Here is a 15457-nt window from a genome sequence, read left to right as displayed (position 1 = left end):
CTTGGGATGAGGTTCCAACCTCCCACCCCTGGAGCTACGACATTCCCATCCTTTCTCAGGAAGATTCTCCATCCTCCCACATCCACAGACAATGTCCCCATGCTGGTTTGGGATGATGTTCCGTCATCCCAGACCTGGATCCAGGACAACTCCATCCTTCCTCAGGGTGATGCTCCATCTTCCCAACCCTGGAAACACGACATTCCCACTTCCCTCAGGATGATGCTCCAACCTCCCAGACCTGGAGCCACGATATCCATGTACTTCCTTGGGATGATGCTCCATCCCCCCAAATCCAATGACACAATGTCCCCATCCTGATTTGGGATGATGTTCCGTCATCCCAGACCTGGATCCAGGACAACTCCATCCTTCCTCAGGATGATGCTCCATCTTCCCAGTCCTGAAGCCACGACATTCCCAACCTCCCTTGAGATGATGCTCCATCCTTCCACACCCAGAGCCACAACATTCCCACCTCCCTTGGGATGATGCTCCAACCTCCCAGACCTGGATCCAGGACAACTCCATCCTTCCTCAGGATGATGCTCCATCTTCCCAACCCTGGAACCATGACATTCCCACCTCCCTCGGGATGATGCTCCATCCTCCCATATCCAGAGCCACAGCATCCCCATTCTGGCTTGGGATGATGCTTCATTGTCCTGCCCCTGGAACCACGACATTCCCACCTTCCTCAGGATGATGTTCCATTGTCCCAGACCTGGAGCCATGATGTCCGTGTACTTCCTTGGGATGATGCTCCATCCCCCCAAATCCAATGACACAATGTCCCCATCCTGACTTGGGATGATGTTCCATCATCCCAGACCTGGATCCAGGACAACTCCATCATTCCTCAGGATGATGCTCCATCCATCCCCCCTTGGAGCCACAAAATTCCCATCCTGGCAAGGGATGATGCTCCAATCTCCCAAACCCGGGACCATGATGTCCCTGTACTTCCTTGGGATCATGCTCCATCCTCCAAAACCTGGAGCCATGACATTCCCATCCTAGCTTGGAATGATGTTCCAACTTCCCAGACCCGGAGCCACGACATTCCCAACCTCCCTCGGGATGATGCTCCATCCTTCCGTACCTGGAGCCACGACATTCCCAGCTTCCCATGGGATAATGCTCCATTTTTCCCGGTGTGGCTCCATCAGCAGCACCATCCCACAGCAGCGGGGCTGCTCCAAGGGCATCCCGAGGAGCATTCCAGGAGCTCCAAACACCCTCCGGGTCCCGTGCTGGGTGACAAAGGCACTTGGGAATGTTGTGCTCTGAGGCCTGGGGTCGGATATGCCCTCACTCCATCCCCACAGGCAGGATCCAGCTTTTCCCAGCTCCGGCATGAGACCTGGATCTGGAATGTGGGGATCCCAACCACTGCAGCATCCCACAGGCCATGGAATGTTGGAGCACAGGGATGCGAAGCTGCCCTTGTTCCATCCCGGCCCCAATCCTGAGGGATCAAACCCTCAACTCCCAACTCCTCCAGCTCCAGGGGGCCTTTCCCAGCCTCTGGAGCTGCCTGGCACCACCAAAATTCCCCCTCACTCCCATCTGACGTGATGCCGGGATGGGATTTTCCCAGTGAAAAATCATCCCACAGACCCAAGGACTCATTGCCCTTGAGATTGTGGCTGTGTCCCTTTTTCCCACCCACCAGACCCACAGGAGCTGCTTGGGATCCTTGGGATGAAGCCCTGGGTGCCAGCAGATCCCGCTATGGGGATTCCAGAGGCCGAGGGATGGAGCGTGGGATGAGAAAGGGCCTTTCCCATCCGCGGGAGGTTTGGTGAGGAACAACAACAGCAGCTTGGGGTTGGAAACATCCCAGTTGGGCAGGAAAAAGCCATTCCTGCCAAAACTGCTGGCAGGAAAACCGCGGCTTGGAACTCCCGGCGCTTGCGGGGGAGTTCAGGGAAAGCGGCTTCTCTGGGAATGGTTGAGGCATCCTCCCCCATCCCGGTGTTCCCTGAGGGGTGTCCAGCTCCAGGGGGACACCCCAGGGTTGTCAGCAAGTGGGACATGGGGACATTTTTCCCTCCCAAACCCCTCTCAGCGCTTGGAGATGAAACATCGGGAATCTTTGGCTGCTGGAAGGGGTCCAGGATGCTCCTGCTCGCTCCCAACCCTTCCTGAACATTCCTGGGACAGGGAAGAGGATCCCAAAGTGCAGGACATGTTTAACAGCACTCAGGGATGGCCGCTGTCACATCGATGTCCCCGACACCACTCTCACTTCCAGCACCGCTGGGAACGTGGGAATTGTGGTGGCTGATCCGCGCCGGATCCGTGTTCCCAATCTGTGTTCCCGCTTTGCGACATCGTTTTGCATTTTGCTCCTCGTTTTTGCACTTTTCACGCTTTTCAGGACCTGAACCATCAGTTCTGGCAGCTGGAGGCGGCGGGAGCCCTCCCTTTTCCTGCCGCAGGGATGCGGGAGAGTGGGAAGAGCTGTTTTTCTCCCAAATCCTCAATTTTCCTCCCTAAGGTGCCCATGCCAGGGCGGCTGTGGGAAACCAGGGAATTCCCAGCTTCCCAAGTCTCTCTGGCCTCATCCAGCCAGGAGAGATCCCTGAATTTGGGGTGCTCCAGAGGGTGGGAGGAGCAGGGGGGCAGGGAACCCTCAGGATACTGGGGAGTGGGACACTTGGGAAGTGGGAATGCTGCAGTGGGGTGACAATGCCATGTCCCAGACAGATCCCAGACAGGCTGGGAGCCACTTTTCCCTCCCTCTTCTCCAGGACAGGAATTTCTGGATTTAACCTCCCACAAGGGGTGGCCAAAATCCCTGTGGAAAATCCTCTCCAGGCTGCAGCCCCCATTCCAAACTGTCCCTGCTCCTTCATTCCCAAATCCCAGCTCCTTGTGGAGGGAAGGGGCTCTGGGGTAGGGTCCCAGCACAGACCCCAGGGGTGGCTTTGGTGACTCAAGGCCAGCAGGGTGGCGACTGTCACTGCAGAGAGGTGGCCACCAGGATACATCTGGGCACAGCCGGGCACGGGGAGGGGGCACTGGAGACCCCAGCCCCCCTTTTGGGGACCGCCCAGAGGCAGCGCTGCCGCAGCCCCCCCGTTCTGTGCCCCTCACGGTTTGTTTTCCTTTCCCGGAGAACTCCGCCTGACCCGGGGCCGGGAAGAGCCTCTGGAGCGGGGGGAGCCCGGCGAGACCCCCGGAGCCGCCCCCTCCTCTCGGTAATGGTTTGCAGCTGCCTCCTCCTCGCCCTCCTCTTCCTCAGGGAAGGCTGGGGGACACCGTGGCACGGCCAGGGGCATCCGGGGAGGGGACAAGGGGAGGCTGGGGGACACCGTGGCACGGCCAGGGGCACCAGGGGAGGGGACACAGGGGACACCGCGAGGGGAAGGGTGGGTGAGCACGTGTGTGTGTGTGTGTGTGTGCGTGCACATGGGTGTGCCCACGGGGCGTGCCAGCGGTGCGAGCGTGCAAATGCGTGTGGATGCGTGTGCGCGTACGCGGGGTGCGAGCGCGTTGTGGGTGTGCGTGCCCGTGTGTGCGGGTGTGCAAACGGGGCGTGCGGGCGGGTGCGTGTGAACACGGGGGCGTGCACGTGGTGTGCGCGCACACGGGGCGTGTGTGAGCGCCGGTGTTGTGCGCGGATTTGGGGGTGTGCGCGCGGGTTCGCGTGTGCAAATGCTGTGGGTGCGCGCGTGGGTGTGCAAGGAGGGCTGCACGCGAGTGGAAGAACACGAGTGAGAGCCATGACGTGCACGCGTGTGCGTGCAAGGGCGTGAACAGCACGCGTGTGTGTGTGCAGAGGCGCGGGGAGCTGAGTTCACGTGTGTGTGCAAGAGGATTCCTGTGGGTGTGCAAGGGGATGGCTGGAGTGTGCACCAGCGCCTGCCTGCTCCCATGTATGCAAGAACACGTGTGTGTGCAAGAGGGGAAACTGAGGCCCGTGCGCGGGGGATTTCCGGGGGTTGCCGGGGTTTTCCAACCCCAAAATCCCCCCCCTCCCCGGGGACAGCGCTGAGGTGGGGAGGGGACCTCGCTTGGAGCCCGGATGGACACCGGGAATGTGGGAATCGCAGCCTTTGGACACCGGGAATGTGGGAATTCGGGTGGCACCGCGTCCCCCCCGCTGGCACCGCGGCCCCGTGGCCGCCCTGCCCTTGGCGGGGCAGTGGGAAGGAAGCGATCCAGCCCTTCCCAGGCTGGGTGGGATCCATCCCTGCTCCCGCAGCGCCGGCAGGGCCGGGAGAGGGGGGTGGGAGGGCTGCACCCCCTCCCCGCGGGGTCCCCTCGGCACTGAGGTCACCTCGCTGTGGTGGGGACAATGTCCTTTGTCCCAATTTACACCCGTTTGTCCATCCCGATCCGTCAGCTCCGTGTGGGACATCTGGGAGGGGGTGATGATGATGAAGATTCCCATTATCCCGCTGCAGTTCCCGGCCCAGGAAGGCCCAGTTTGGCCGCAGAAAGGCTGGGAAGGAACAAACTGGGAGCACTGGGCAGGAGGGGATGGACTGCCCAGATCCTGTCCCCAGATCCTGTCCCCAGCTCCCGGGTTGGGGACGCGATGCCACCCTGGGGTGCTGGTGGGGGACACTGCTGTCCCCACCGGCTGCGGGTCCGGCCTGGGCTCTGGTCTCGCTTCCAGCCCCGGTTCTCCGTCCTCGTCCCGGGTTTCCTGTCCCGGCGGCATTTCCATGGGCCGGGCCTCAATTCCCGGAAAGCGCTACCTCATCCCTGTCGGGGCGCCAGGGACGCAAACACGGGCGGAGCCCCCGCTCTTGTCCCTGTCCCCCCCCTCCAGAACCTTCCCTGGCTCCGGGCAGTGGTGCCAGGCAGGGCTGGGGGGGGGGGCTGGGACACCTCCCGGTCACCTGGACCCCCAAAATTCCCAGTACAGCCCCAGTATAATCCCAAATGCTGCTCTGACATCCCCCTCCTGTCCCCTGCGGGATTTGGATGTCCCCTGGCTCAGGAGGTGACCCTTTGTCCCCTCCCCAGTGTCCCCCGCCAGTGTCACCCCCTTGGGCACAGGGGCACGTCCTGCTCCAGGCCATGGCATTCCCAGCCAGGGGCTTCCTGACCTTGATCCCAATGATCCCAGGGGCTTGATCCCAGTGATCCCAATGATCTCAGCGACCCCAATGATCCAAATGATCCCGGCAATCTCAGCGGTTCAAATTATCCCAATTTTCCCGGTGTTCCAAGGGGTCTCACTGATCCCAATGTTGTCAATGATCCCGACGACCCCAATTATCTCAGTAATCCTAATGAATAAATTATCCCAATTATCTCAACAACCCCAATGATCCAAATGATCCCAATTTTCTCAACCATCCCAATTATCTCAGCGGTCCCAACTACTTCAACTCAGTGATCCCAATGATCCCAAATTCCTCGATTATCGGAACGATCCCAATATTCTGCCCGTGCTTTTGAGGCCCCCACAGGTGGTTCCTTCCCATTATTTTTGGGAATGGCAGGATGGACCCTTTTTCTGCCTCCCACCCTTGAGGTCTCCCAGATCTGATCCCACTCCCAGGACCCCCCGGGCTCTGCTCCCACGCTTGGGATCTCCCAGCTCTGATCCCAAATCTGGGATCCTCGGCTCTGATCCCCTTCCCGGGACCCCCCGGCTCTGCTCCCACCCTCGGGATCTCCCAGCTCTGATCCCAAATCTGGGATCTCCGGCTCTGATCCCACTCCCAGGACCCCCCGGGCTTTGCTCCCACCCTTGGGATCTCCCAGCTCTGATCCCAAATCTGGGATCTCCGGCTCTGATCCCACTCCCAGGACCCCCCGGCTCTGCTCCCACCCTCGGGATCTCCCAGCTCTGATCCCAAATCTGGGATCCTCGGCTCTGATCCCCCTCCCGGGACCCCCGGGCTCTGCTTCCTGGCACAATCCGATCCAGGAGCCCCCTCTGGGAACGAGAACGACCCTTGGGAGGAGAATCGCAGGATAATCCCGGGCTCTGGAGCCGGGATGGGGACTGGTTGTGGGGACAGATGTCACCCGGGGCGCGCAGTGACAAACCCGGCAGAGATTGGGACAAATTCAGGGTGACACTGGCGGAGCTGGGGGGTGTGGGGGTGGCGTGTCCCCCATCCCGGCCGCTTTGGGACCCTTGTCCCCCCTCGGTGGCCGTGGCCGGGCGGGGAGTGGAGGTTCCGCTGCCGGCGGGGCCGGGGCTGGCCCTGCCTCCTCCTCCTCCTCCTCCTCCTCCTCCTCCTCCCGCTGCTCCCGCTCCCACATCTGCAGCTGGAATTGCAATTTGAGGCGCTGCCTGGGCCGGGACAGGGAGTGGGAGGAAGCCGGAGCGCGGGGGACTGCGCGGGGCCCCGACGGGGACAGAGCCGCGGACAGGACGGGGACAGAGCCGCGGGGACAGAGCCGCGGGGACAGAGCCGCGGGCACCACCCCGGCGGGCACAGCCCGAGTGGCAAAGCGGGGGCTGCACCGAGGGGTCCCCAACCTGTGTCCCCCCCCCCCCCCCAGCGGTGAGTGGCCGGGGGGTTGGGGACAGCTGGGGGACAGCAGGGCGTGGGGAAGTGGGGGTCAGCCCTGGCCCAGGTGAGGGTGGCACCGCCCCGGGGGTCTCTACCCGGTTTGGGGACACTTAAGGGGGGGGGGGTGGGGGGGCGGTGCCAGGAGTGCGAGGGCTCTTCCCAGTGGGAATGGGGGGCCGTGGGCGCGGGGGGGAGTGGGGATGGACGCTCTGGCACTGTCCCCGTGCGTCCTGTCCTGGGGGACACCGCTGTCACCATCGGGGACACCACCAGGGACAGTGCCACAATGTGCCAGCACTGTGCAGGGGCTCTGCCGGGGACACCCCTGGGTGGCTTCCGTGTCCCAGCCGTGGCTGAGGGGACAGGGAAAGGGCTCCAGGGAACCCCAACAGCTTTTCCGGAAGATTTGGGGTGTCCCCAACCCCACAGCCGTGCTCAGCCCTGGCACAGGGGGGATGTGGGGACAAAACAGCTCCTTCTGTCCCCGCAACATCTGGATCGGAGCCCCACAGCTGCCCTGAGCACCCCGGGTGTCCCGTGGGGACATCTCGAGTTGTGGGGACAACCCGAGCTGTGAGGTCACCGTGCCAGGCCAAGCCGGTGTCCCCGTGCCACTCTCGGCCATGCCACAGCCCCGCTGTCGCTCCTGGCTCCTCCAGCCTGATCCCGTCCCAAACTTTGTTTCCTTTCCCCGTTTCCGTGAGCCCCCGCAGGGGAGGAAATGGTGGAAAGTCCTCAAAATCGCCGCTCCTGCTGGAGGGAGCCCCAGAGCCACCGGGATCCTGCCCTGGAAGGGACCCCCGGAGTTGGGGACTTGGTGTTGTGTCCCCTGGGTGACTGGGGGACACCTTGGGGGGTTGAGGCCACCCACCCTCCTTGCAGGGACCTCAGCAGGGGGTTGGCACCTTGGGGACGAAGGTGGCTATTGGCCACCCCCTGCCAGCTCTGAAGAAGGAGGATTTTGGCCACCTGGAGCCTGAGGGTCAGCACAGACCCCAGAGTGACCCCCTGGACACCCCCCATGGCCATGGAGGGACAGGGAATGAATCCACGGAGTCACCGAGGTCTGGCATGTCCCTCTGGATCCATCCATCCGCGGGATGTGGGAGCTCAGACTACGGGGTTGGGGACATTGGGGACATCCCTGCACATCCCAAAACCACAGCCTGAGCCCCAGGCAGCGTTTTTGCTGGAAAAGACTCAAATCCCACAGTTGGGAGCTGATTTCTGGAGTGTGTCCCTGCAGGAAAACCTCCTGGAAAGCCCCATTTTGGTGGAAAAGCCCCTGGACCACCTCTAACCTGCCAGGACCCCCCCCCTGCGTCACCCCAGGGCCACCAGCACCTCAACCCCCACCCACAGCTCCGGGGTGGCCGGAGCTGGACACCCCCATTCCAGGGAAAGCGTTCCCACCTGCCGTTTGTATCCTAAAGGGTTTTTTTTGGGAACAGGGAAAGCTGTGGGGGCCGGCAGTGTGTGGGTGGGTTTGGCTCACGGCGAGGCCTCTCCCGATGAGCTCAGCCCTATCCCGAGCTGCTGGATTTGTGGGATGAGAGCGGCCAGCATGGCCTGGGGGACTCGGAGGTGCCGGGATGCCGCAGCCTCGGGAAGGGAGCCAGGAACTGGGGTGTTATCCTGGGAAGAAGATTTGGAGCTGGTCCAGGCTGGGTCTGGGATCCCTTTGGCCACTGTGCTTCCATCAGGAATATAAATTGGGATTTTCCCTAAATGAGACCCCAAAAAAGGGCTTTGGCTGAGGGTAAAAATGTGCAGGAACAGCGATTCCCACATGTCCGTATCCCACAGATCCGTATCCCACACATCCGTATCCCACAGATCTTCCCAGTGACAGGAACGCGGGCCCCTGTCCCCACAGTGGCTGTGACAGCCGGTGACCCCCCGCTCCCGCACCCTATTGTGAGCTGGGATTTGGGATCCCCTCCTGCCAATCCTACAGATCCCAGCCCCGTCCCCAGTGCGTTTTTGGGGGGCATCAAGGCTGGGATCACACTGAGGGGACACCGTGGCCACCCCACGCCTCCGAGGGGACACAGGGATGGATTTTGTCCCTTTCTTTTTCAGGCCATGGCGATGCTCCTGGAGCCCGGGATGCAGAGCCTGCGGATGGGTAAGGATGTCCTGGGGGGTGGCACTGGCTCACGTGTCCCCTGAGCCCCCCCAGAAGATCGTTCTGTGTCGGGGTCCCTCGCTGTTCCCCTTCTGTGTCCCCTCCACAGCTCCCACGCCAGGGTAACCAGAACCAGGTGTGGGAGGAAACCCGATCCTGCCATCCCAAACCTGATCCCACCATCCCAAAACCAATCCTGCCATCCCAAACCCGATCCTGCCATCCCAAACCCGATCCTGCCATCCCAAACCTGAGGCCACCATCCCAAACCCGATCCCGCCATCCCAAACCCGATCCTGCCATTCCAAACCTGATCCTTCCGTCCCAAACCCAATCCAGACATGCCAAATCCGAGTCCTCGATCCCAAACTCAATCCTGCCATCCCAAACCTAGGAGTATGGAGGCCACAGCAGGAATTAACCACCCCCCCAACCCGATCCCGACCCTTATCCACAGGAATGGGATTTCATGTCCAAGGCTCTCCAGAGCCCCCTGGGGGGTTCACCAGTCCCCCCGGCTCTGTCGTATGCGGAGGCGGCGGAGAGACCATTCCCGTTTGTCTGAGATCAAATATTTATGGGACAGACAGGGATACAGGGAAAGGCACTTATGGAGCAGGTGTTGGGGACAGCAGACATGTCACTGGCACGGCTCCGGGGGGGACACGTGGCAATCGCTGTCCCCAACTCCACGACGTGGCAGTGCCTCGGCTCTTCCCCGGACACAGAAAGTCGGGATCAGCCCCAGCCCAATCCCGTGGCTGCTGCTGTTGTTGGGGGGGTCCCAGAGCATTCCTGGAGCACTCCCTGGGGCTCCTGAGCTTCCAGAGGGTGTCCCAGTGCAAACGGGGTGGGTTTGTCTGGACACTGGCGAAGGGGAGATGGAGTTTTGCTCTTCCCGGAGGAGCCTCCTCTGTTCCCAAATCTCTCCAGAGCCTGGCTGGGGGCGGGCGCTGGTCATCCCTGCTCCCATGGCCCCGATCCCGGCAGGATCCCGGCTGGATCAGCAATCCCAAATCGAGGTCTTGGGGCCGACAGTCCCTTCACCTCCCCAGTATCACCGCCTGGACCTCAGATCCCATTCCCAACACTTTACCCCATCCCAATCCCTTGGGAAAGTTGCTCCATTGGCTCCCCCAGCCCCTTCCCGGCCGCCCCCTTCCAGCTGGAGCCGGTCCAGCTCTTTTGGCTCTTTTGTAGGTGGTGATTAATTAATGCTGGCTGCTAATTGGAGATAGGTGCCCGGGGCAGTGTAGGTGGGACAGCCTCGTGTCCCTGGTGTGGGGTGCGGGGGACTCTGGGGCTCATCCCATCCCAATTCTGGGATCTTCGGGGGTCCCTGGGGCTGGAATTCTGCTGCTGGAAGGGACAAGGATGGCTGGTGGCTCCAGGAAGAGGAAGAGGAGGAGGGAAAATCCGCTGTGCCATCCCTGAGGTCCCCACCCCCAGATTTTGGGGTCACCACAGGCTCACACAGGAATTTCCAGGGTCTCCAGAAAACCGGGATGTTCTGGAATTCAGCCCAGGGTCTGAGCTGGACCCGCTTCCCCTCTCTGGGTCTCCAAGGATTTGAACCACAGACACTTCCTTTCCCTCTTTCCAAGTTTTCCCCCATTCCCTCTGAATCCAAACCTTCCAGCTGCTGGCCTGGAGCAGCTTCCCTATCCCTGGAAGTGTCCCAGGCCATGTTGGAGCAACCTGGGATAGTGGAAGGTATCTCTGCCCGTGGATCATCTTTAGGGTCCTTCCCAACTCCAACCATCCCACAATTCCATGATTTTATGATCTCCACGTCTCCATGCCTGAAGTCCCCACAGTGGCTCTGTCTCCTCCAATGCCACATTCACCCCGGATCCGTCTCCATCGGGACGTCCCGGGTGGTCTCTCCTTGGGGAAGGGTCTTTGTGGGAGGTTGGGGTCACCTGGACTCAGCCGTCCATGTCCCCAGGTGCCAACAGCGAGCGGTGCCCAACGCCGTCCCCGCCCGGCTCCCCGGGGACACCCCATGACAGCTGCAGCATCGCCCCATTGACACCTTCCCAGTCACCGGTAAGTGGGGGACCAGTAGGGCCATTGGGGGACCAGTAAGGTCATTATGGGGTTCCCAGTAAGGCCAGTGTAGAAAACCCAGTAAGGTAGTTGTGGGGTTCCCAGTAAGGCCATTGTGGGGTCCCAGTAAGGCCATTGTGGGGTCCCAATAAGGCAGTTGTGGGGTTCCCAGTAAGGCAGTTGTGGGGTCCCAGTAAGGCCGTTGTGGGGTCCCAGTAAGGCAGTTGTGAAGTTCCCAGTAAGGCAGTTGTGGGATCCCCATTAAGGCAGTTGTGGGGTCCCCATTAAGGCAGTTGTGGGGTTCCCAGTAAGGCCATTGTGGGGTTCCCAGTAAGGCCATTGTGGGGTCCCAGTAAGGCCATTTTGGGGTCCTAGTAAGGCGAATATGGTGTTCCCAATAAGACCACTATGGTGTTCCCAGTAAGGAAATTTTGGCGTCCCAGTAAGGCCATTGTGGGGTCCCCAGTAAGGCCACTGTGGGGTCCCAGTAGCACCACTGTGAGGTCCCAGTAAAAAAGCTGTGGGATCTTCTGTAAGAGAGTTTTGGGGTCCCCAGTAACGCCAGTGTGAGATCCCAGTAAGACCCCAGGGGCTCCCAGTAAGGCCCTTGCGGTGTTCCCAGTAAGGCAGTTGTGGGGTCCCAGTATGGCCGTTGTGCCATTCCCAGTAAGGCTGTTACGGGGTTCCCAATAAGACCACTGTGGGCTCCCAGTATGGCCATTGTGCTATTCCCAGTAAGGCTGTTATGGGGTTCCCAATAAGACCACTGTGGGGTCCCAGTAAGGCCATTGTGGGGTCCCTGGGGGGCTGTAGGGTCTGTCCCACTGTTCTTGCCCCTCTGATCCTTCCCCAGTTGCTTCTCCCCCTCCCCTCCCCTCCCAGTCCAGCCTCCATCCCCCCAGTCCCACAGGATGGGTCAGCCTATCCCAGGACCTATATCCATGGGATTTTCAGGATGGAGGGGTTTTCCAGCTCCAGAACAACCCACTAGGATCAGTTGAACCCCCACAAAGCACCTGCCCTCATCGGGGGCGTGTGGGAGGCCGCATTCCTGAGCCGGATCCTCCCTGGAGTTCCTTGTCCATGCACATTCCTGCGCCAGCCGCCTCTTCCCTGCTGATCCCGGCATTTTTCCCGGCCAGCTCGTGTCCGCACTTATCAAATCTGGGGACATTAAAAGTTAACGAGGCTTTCAGCTTCCCGTGGTGACACCGGGACAGGGCCTTGTCACATCCTCACGGCTCCTTCGGCACGGTGACAGCGCTGGAGAGAAGGGACAGGGACACGGGGCGGGGAAAGGAAAAGTGTGGGAGCAGCAGTGGGAACATCCCAAAACGCCTGGGCCAGGGGGATTTTCAGCTGGGTGACCCTTGGGGACACCTGGGACAAGGTTAGATTGGACACAGGGAAGGGTTTTGGCTGGGTGACCCTTGGGGACACGTGGGATGATGTCACCTAGTCTGAGATGGGAAGCAGGGAAAGGCTTTGATTGGGTGATCCATGGGGACACCCGGGATGATGTCACCTGGTCCAAGATGGGGAGCAGGGAAGGTTTTGTTTTCAATGATCCTTGGGGACACCTGGGACAATGTCCCTTGGAGTGAGATTGGATACAGGGAAAGTTTTGGGTTCAGTGACCCTTGGGGACACCTGGGATGATGTCACCTAGTCCAAGATGGGGAGCAGGGAAGGTTTTGGGTTCAGTGACCCTTGGGGACACCTGGGACAATGTCCCTTGGAGTGAGATTGGATACAGGGAAGGTTTTCCACTCGCTGACCCTTGGGGACACCTGGGATGAGGTCCCTTGGAGTGAGATTGGATACAGGGAAAGTTTTGGGTTCAGTGACCCTTGGGGACACCTGGGACAAGGTGAGATTGGACACGGTGAAAGTTTTTGATAGGGTGACCTGTGGGGACACATGGGACGAGGTCCCTTGGAGCAAGGCTGGACACCAGGAAGGTTTTGGGGGTTCTTGGCTCTGATTTTAGGGTTCAAGTGAGGAGGGCTCAGCACCACGATAAAAACAGGACCCCCCAACCATCCTGGGTGACCCAGTGGGCATCCATCCCTCTCCAGGGCTGCCCAAATCCTTGTGTCCCATGGGAACTGCCTTTAGGAACAACCGCAGCCACCTCATGGAATACGGGAGATCCTTTTCCCAATGAGTTGGAGATGTGTAAGAAGAGGAATCACCCATCAGGGAATCAGCGAGTTGGGTGAACATCCTGGAAAAAATCCTGAAAATCCTGAGAGAATGAACCCCTTCCTGGGTTTTTTACCCCTTTTCTGGAATGAGCCAGCCCCAGCTGAGTGCTTGATCCCATTCCTTGTGTTCCAGCGGAGCGAGGCGCGCTCCCAGCAGACCCCGTCCTTCTCCGTGGTGGTGGCCATCGACTTCGGCACCACCTCCAGCGGTTATGCCTTCAGCTTCACCAGCGATCCTGAGGCCATCCACATGATGAGGTGAGGAGCCACCAGAGGCCCCGGAGCTGCTCCTGGGGCTGGGAAAGGACTTTTATGGCCCCAAAATGATGGATGTTGGGTTGGTGGGAGATGATTCCTGGAAGCAACGGGTGGAATGTGTGGGATGAGGATACTCCAAGGGCTGGAGCCTCTCTGCTGTGGAATGTCCAGCCTGGGGAAGGGAAGGAGCCAGGGAGAGCTGCGAGCCCCTTGCAGGGCCTAAAGGGGCTCCAGGAGAGCTGCAGAGGGACTGGGGCCAAGGGCTGGAGGGCCAGGAGGCAGGGAATGGCTTCCCAGTGGGAAAGGGGAGCTTGGGCTGGGATGTTGGGAAGGAATTGCTGGCTGGGAGGGTGGGCAGGGGCTGGGCTGGAATTGCCAGAGCAGCTGGGGCTGCCCCTGGATCCCTGGGAATGTCCAAGGCCAGGCTGGACACTGGGGCTTGGATCCACCTGGGATAGTGGGAGGTGTCCCTGCTCATGGCAGGGGGTGGCACTGGGTGGTCTTCAAGGTCCCTCCCAACCCAAACCAGTCTGGAATTCCATGAAATTCCTTGGAGGACAGAATGGGGTCATCCCTCCTACTTTGTCCCCCTTTGAGGTCCTTCAGACCATGCCCATAGAAACAAATCCAACCTGGCAGGACCCATTCCCTGGAAGTTCACCAGCTCTGGGTCCTCTTTGCAGGAAATGGGAAGGGGGGGACCCAGGCGTGGCCAACCAGAAGACCCCCACCAGCCTCCTGCTGACCCCGGAGGGGACATTCCACAGCTTCGGCTACACCGCCCGGGATTACTACCATGACCTGGACCCCGAGGAGGCCCGCGAGTGGTTCTACTTCGAGAAGTTTAAGATGAAGATCCATAGCACCAGTGTGAGTCCCTGCTCCCACCCCAACGTTCCTGATATTCCCAGGGGAATCCTGGCCAGGCTGAGTTGAAATGTTGGAAAAAGCCCCGTTTTAGCCCATTTGAAGGGTGAATTTGGGGTTCTCCTGTCCGAGCTGCTCCAGGGTGAGTGGATGTGGCTGCACAAAGGTGCTTCAAGTGCCTGAACTCCAGCTCGGGCACAGAGGGATGAGCAAATTCCTGAGGTTTGGTGATGGATCCGGCCACCTCCCAGCCCCTTGTGTGATCCATCTGCTGTTCCCGGCAGGATCTGACCATGAAAACCGAGCTGGAAGCTGTCAATGGGAAGAAGATGCTGGCACTGGAGGTGTTTGCCCATGCGCTGCGCTTCTTCAAGCAGCACGCGGTGCAGGTGGGGCCACCTCCGTCCCTCCTCCTCCTCCTTCCTAAATGGAATCGTTTGTAGGGTCCTCTCCATGTGAGGGTGGGGAGGCCCTGGAACGGAAATCCCAGAGCAGCTGTGGCTGCCCCATGATCCCTGGAAGTGTCCAAGGCAAGGTTGGATGGGGCTTGGAGCCACCTGGAATAGTGGAAGGTGTCCCTGTGTGGGACTGGATGGGATTTAAGGTCCTTTCCCAACCCAACCCATTCCATGATTCACTGGGAGCCCCCATGCTCCAGCCAGGACATCACCTCCTGCTTGTCCCTGGCAGGAGCTGAAGGACCAGTGCCCATCCCTGCCCGAGAATGATGCCATCCGCTGGGTCCTCACCGTGCCGGCCATCTGGAAGCAGCCGGCCAAGCAGTTCATGCGGGAAGCGGCCTACAAGGTGGGGGGGACTCCAGGGGGTGACCACGTGGTGACCTTCACAGGGGTTTTGGTCTCTGGGGATATCCCCATCCTCCCTCACACTGAATTTCCAGTGCCAGAGGGCAGGGTTAGGTGGGATACTGGGAAGGAATTCCTCCCTGTGAGGGTGGGGAGGTGCTGGGCTGGAATTCCCAGAGAAGCTGTGGCTGCTCCATCCCTGGAAGTGTCCAAGGCTGGGTGGGATGGGGCTTGGATCCAGCTGGGATAGTGGGAGGTGTCCATGCCCACGTCAGGGCGTGGAATTGGATGGGATTTAAGGTCCCTCCCAACCAAAACCAACCAAAAGTTGTCGGTTGATTGGTTGGTTGGATAATTTGCTGGGTGAGTGGTTGAGTGGCTGATTGAGCGGTTGGGTCGTTGGTTGGGTGGGTTGTTGATTGAGTGGTTCAATGGTTGCATGGCTGATTTGGTGCTCAGGTCATTGATTGAGCAGCTGTTTGGTTGAGTGGTTGGGTTGTTGGTCGGGGTGTTGGTTGAGCGGTTGGTTGGTGGAGTGGTTGGGTTGTTGGTCGGGGTGTTGGTTGAGCGGTTGTTTGGTTGAGTGGTTGGGTTGTTGGTCAGGGTGTTGGTTGAGTGGTTGTTTGGTTGAGTGGTTGGGTTGTTGGTCAG

The 15457-nt window shown here is 60.2% G+C and overlaps 1 protein-coding gene across 4 annotated transcripts in view; it reads left to right on the top strand.

Moving 5' to 3' along the window:
- Nucleotides 1-3114: 3114 nt before the first annotated feature.
- The window catches only part of HSPA12B (heat shock protein family A (Hsp70) member 12B), a 21294-nt gene continuing 8951 nt past the window's right edge, over nt 3115-15457 (top strand). For 2 of the 4 annotated variants that reach the window (XR_007203805.1, XM_048304611.1), the window contains exons 1-7: nt 6237-6482; nt 8574-8619; nt 10568-10668; nt 13009-13133; nt 13817-14003; nt 14285-14389; nt 14691-14807. Coding sequence is in view for 3 of the 4 variants with exons in the window: in XM_048304611.1 (XP_048160568.1) it covers nt 8577-8619; nt 10568-10668; nt 13009-13133; nt 13817-14003; nt 14285-14389; nt 14691-14807 (678 nt within the window). In the remaining variant the exon portion in view is untranslated. Of the gene's footprint in view, nt 3207-6236; nt 6483-8573; nt 8620-10567; nt 10669-13008; nt 13134-13816; nt 14004-14284; nt 14390-14690; nt 14808-15457 lie in introns of those variants that run through there. The other 2 variants (XM_048304610.1, XM_048304609.1) reach the window with 2 other exon arrangements.

Source organism: Corvus hawaiiensis, chromosome 5 (genome assembly GCF_020740725.1).
Source record: "Corvus hawaiiensis isolate bCorHaw1 chromosome 5, bCorHaw1.pri.cur, whole genome shotgun sequence".
Taxonomy (NCBI): Eukaryota; Metazoa; Chordata; class Aves; order Passeriformes; family Corvidae; genus Corvus; species Corvus hawaiiensis.
This window is presented reverse-complemented; position numbering and strand designations above follow the sequence as displayed.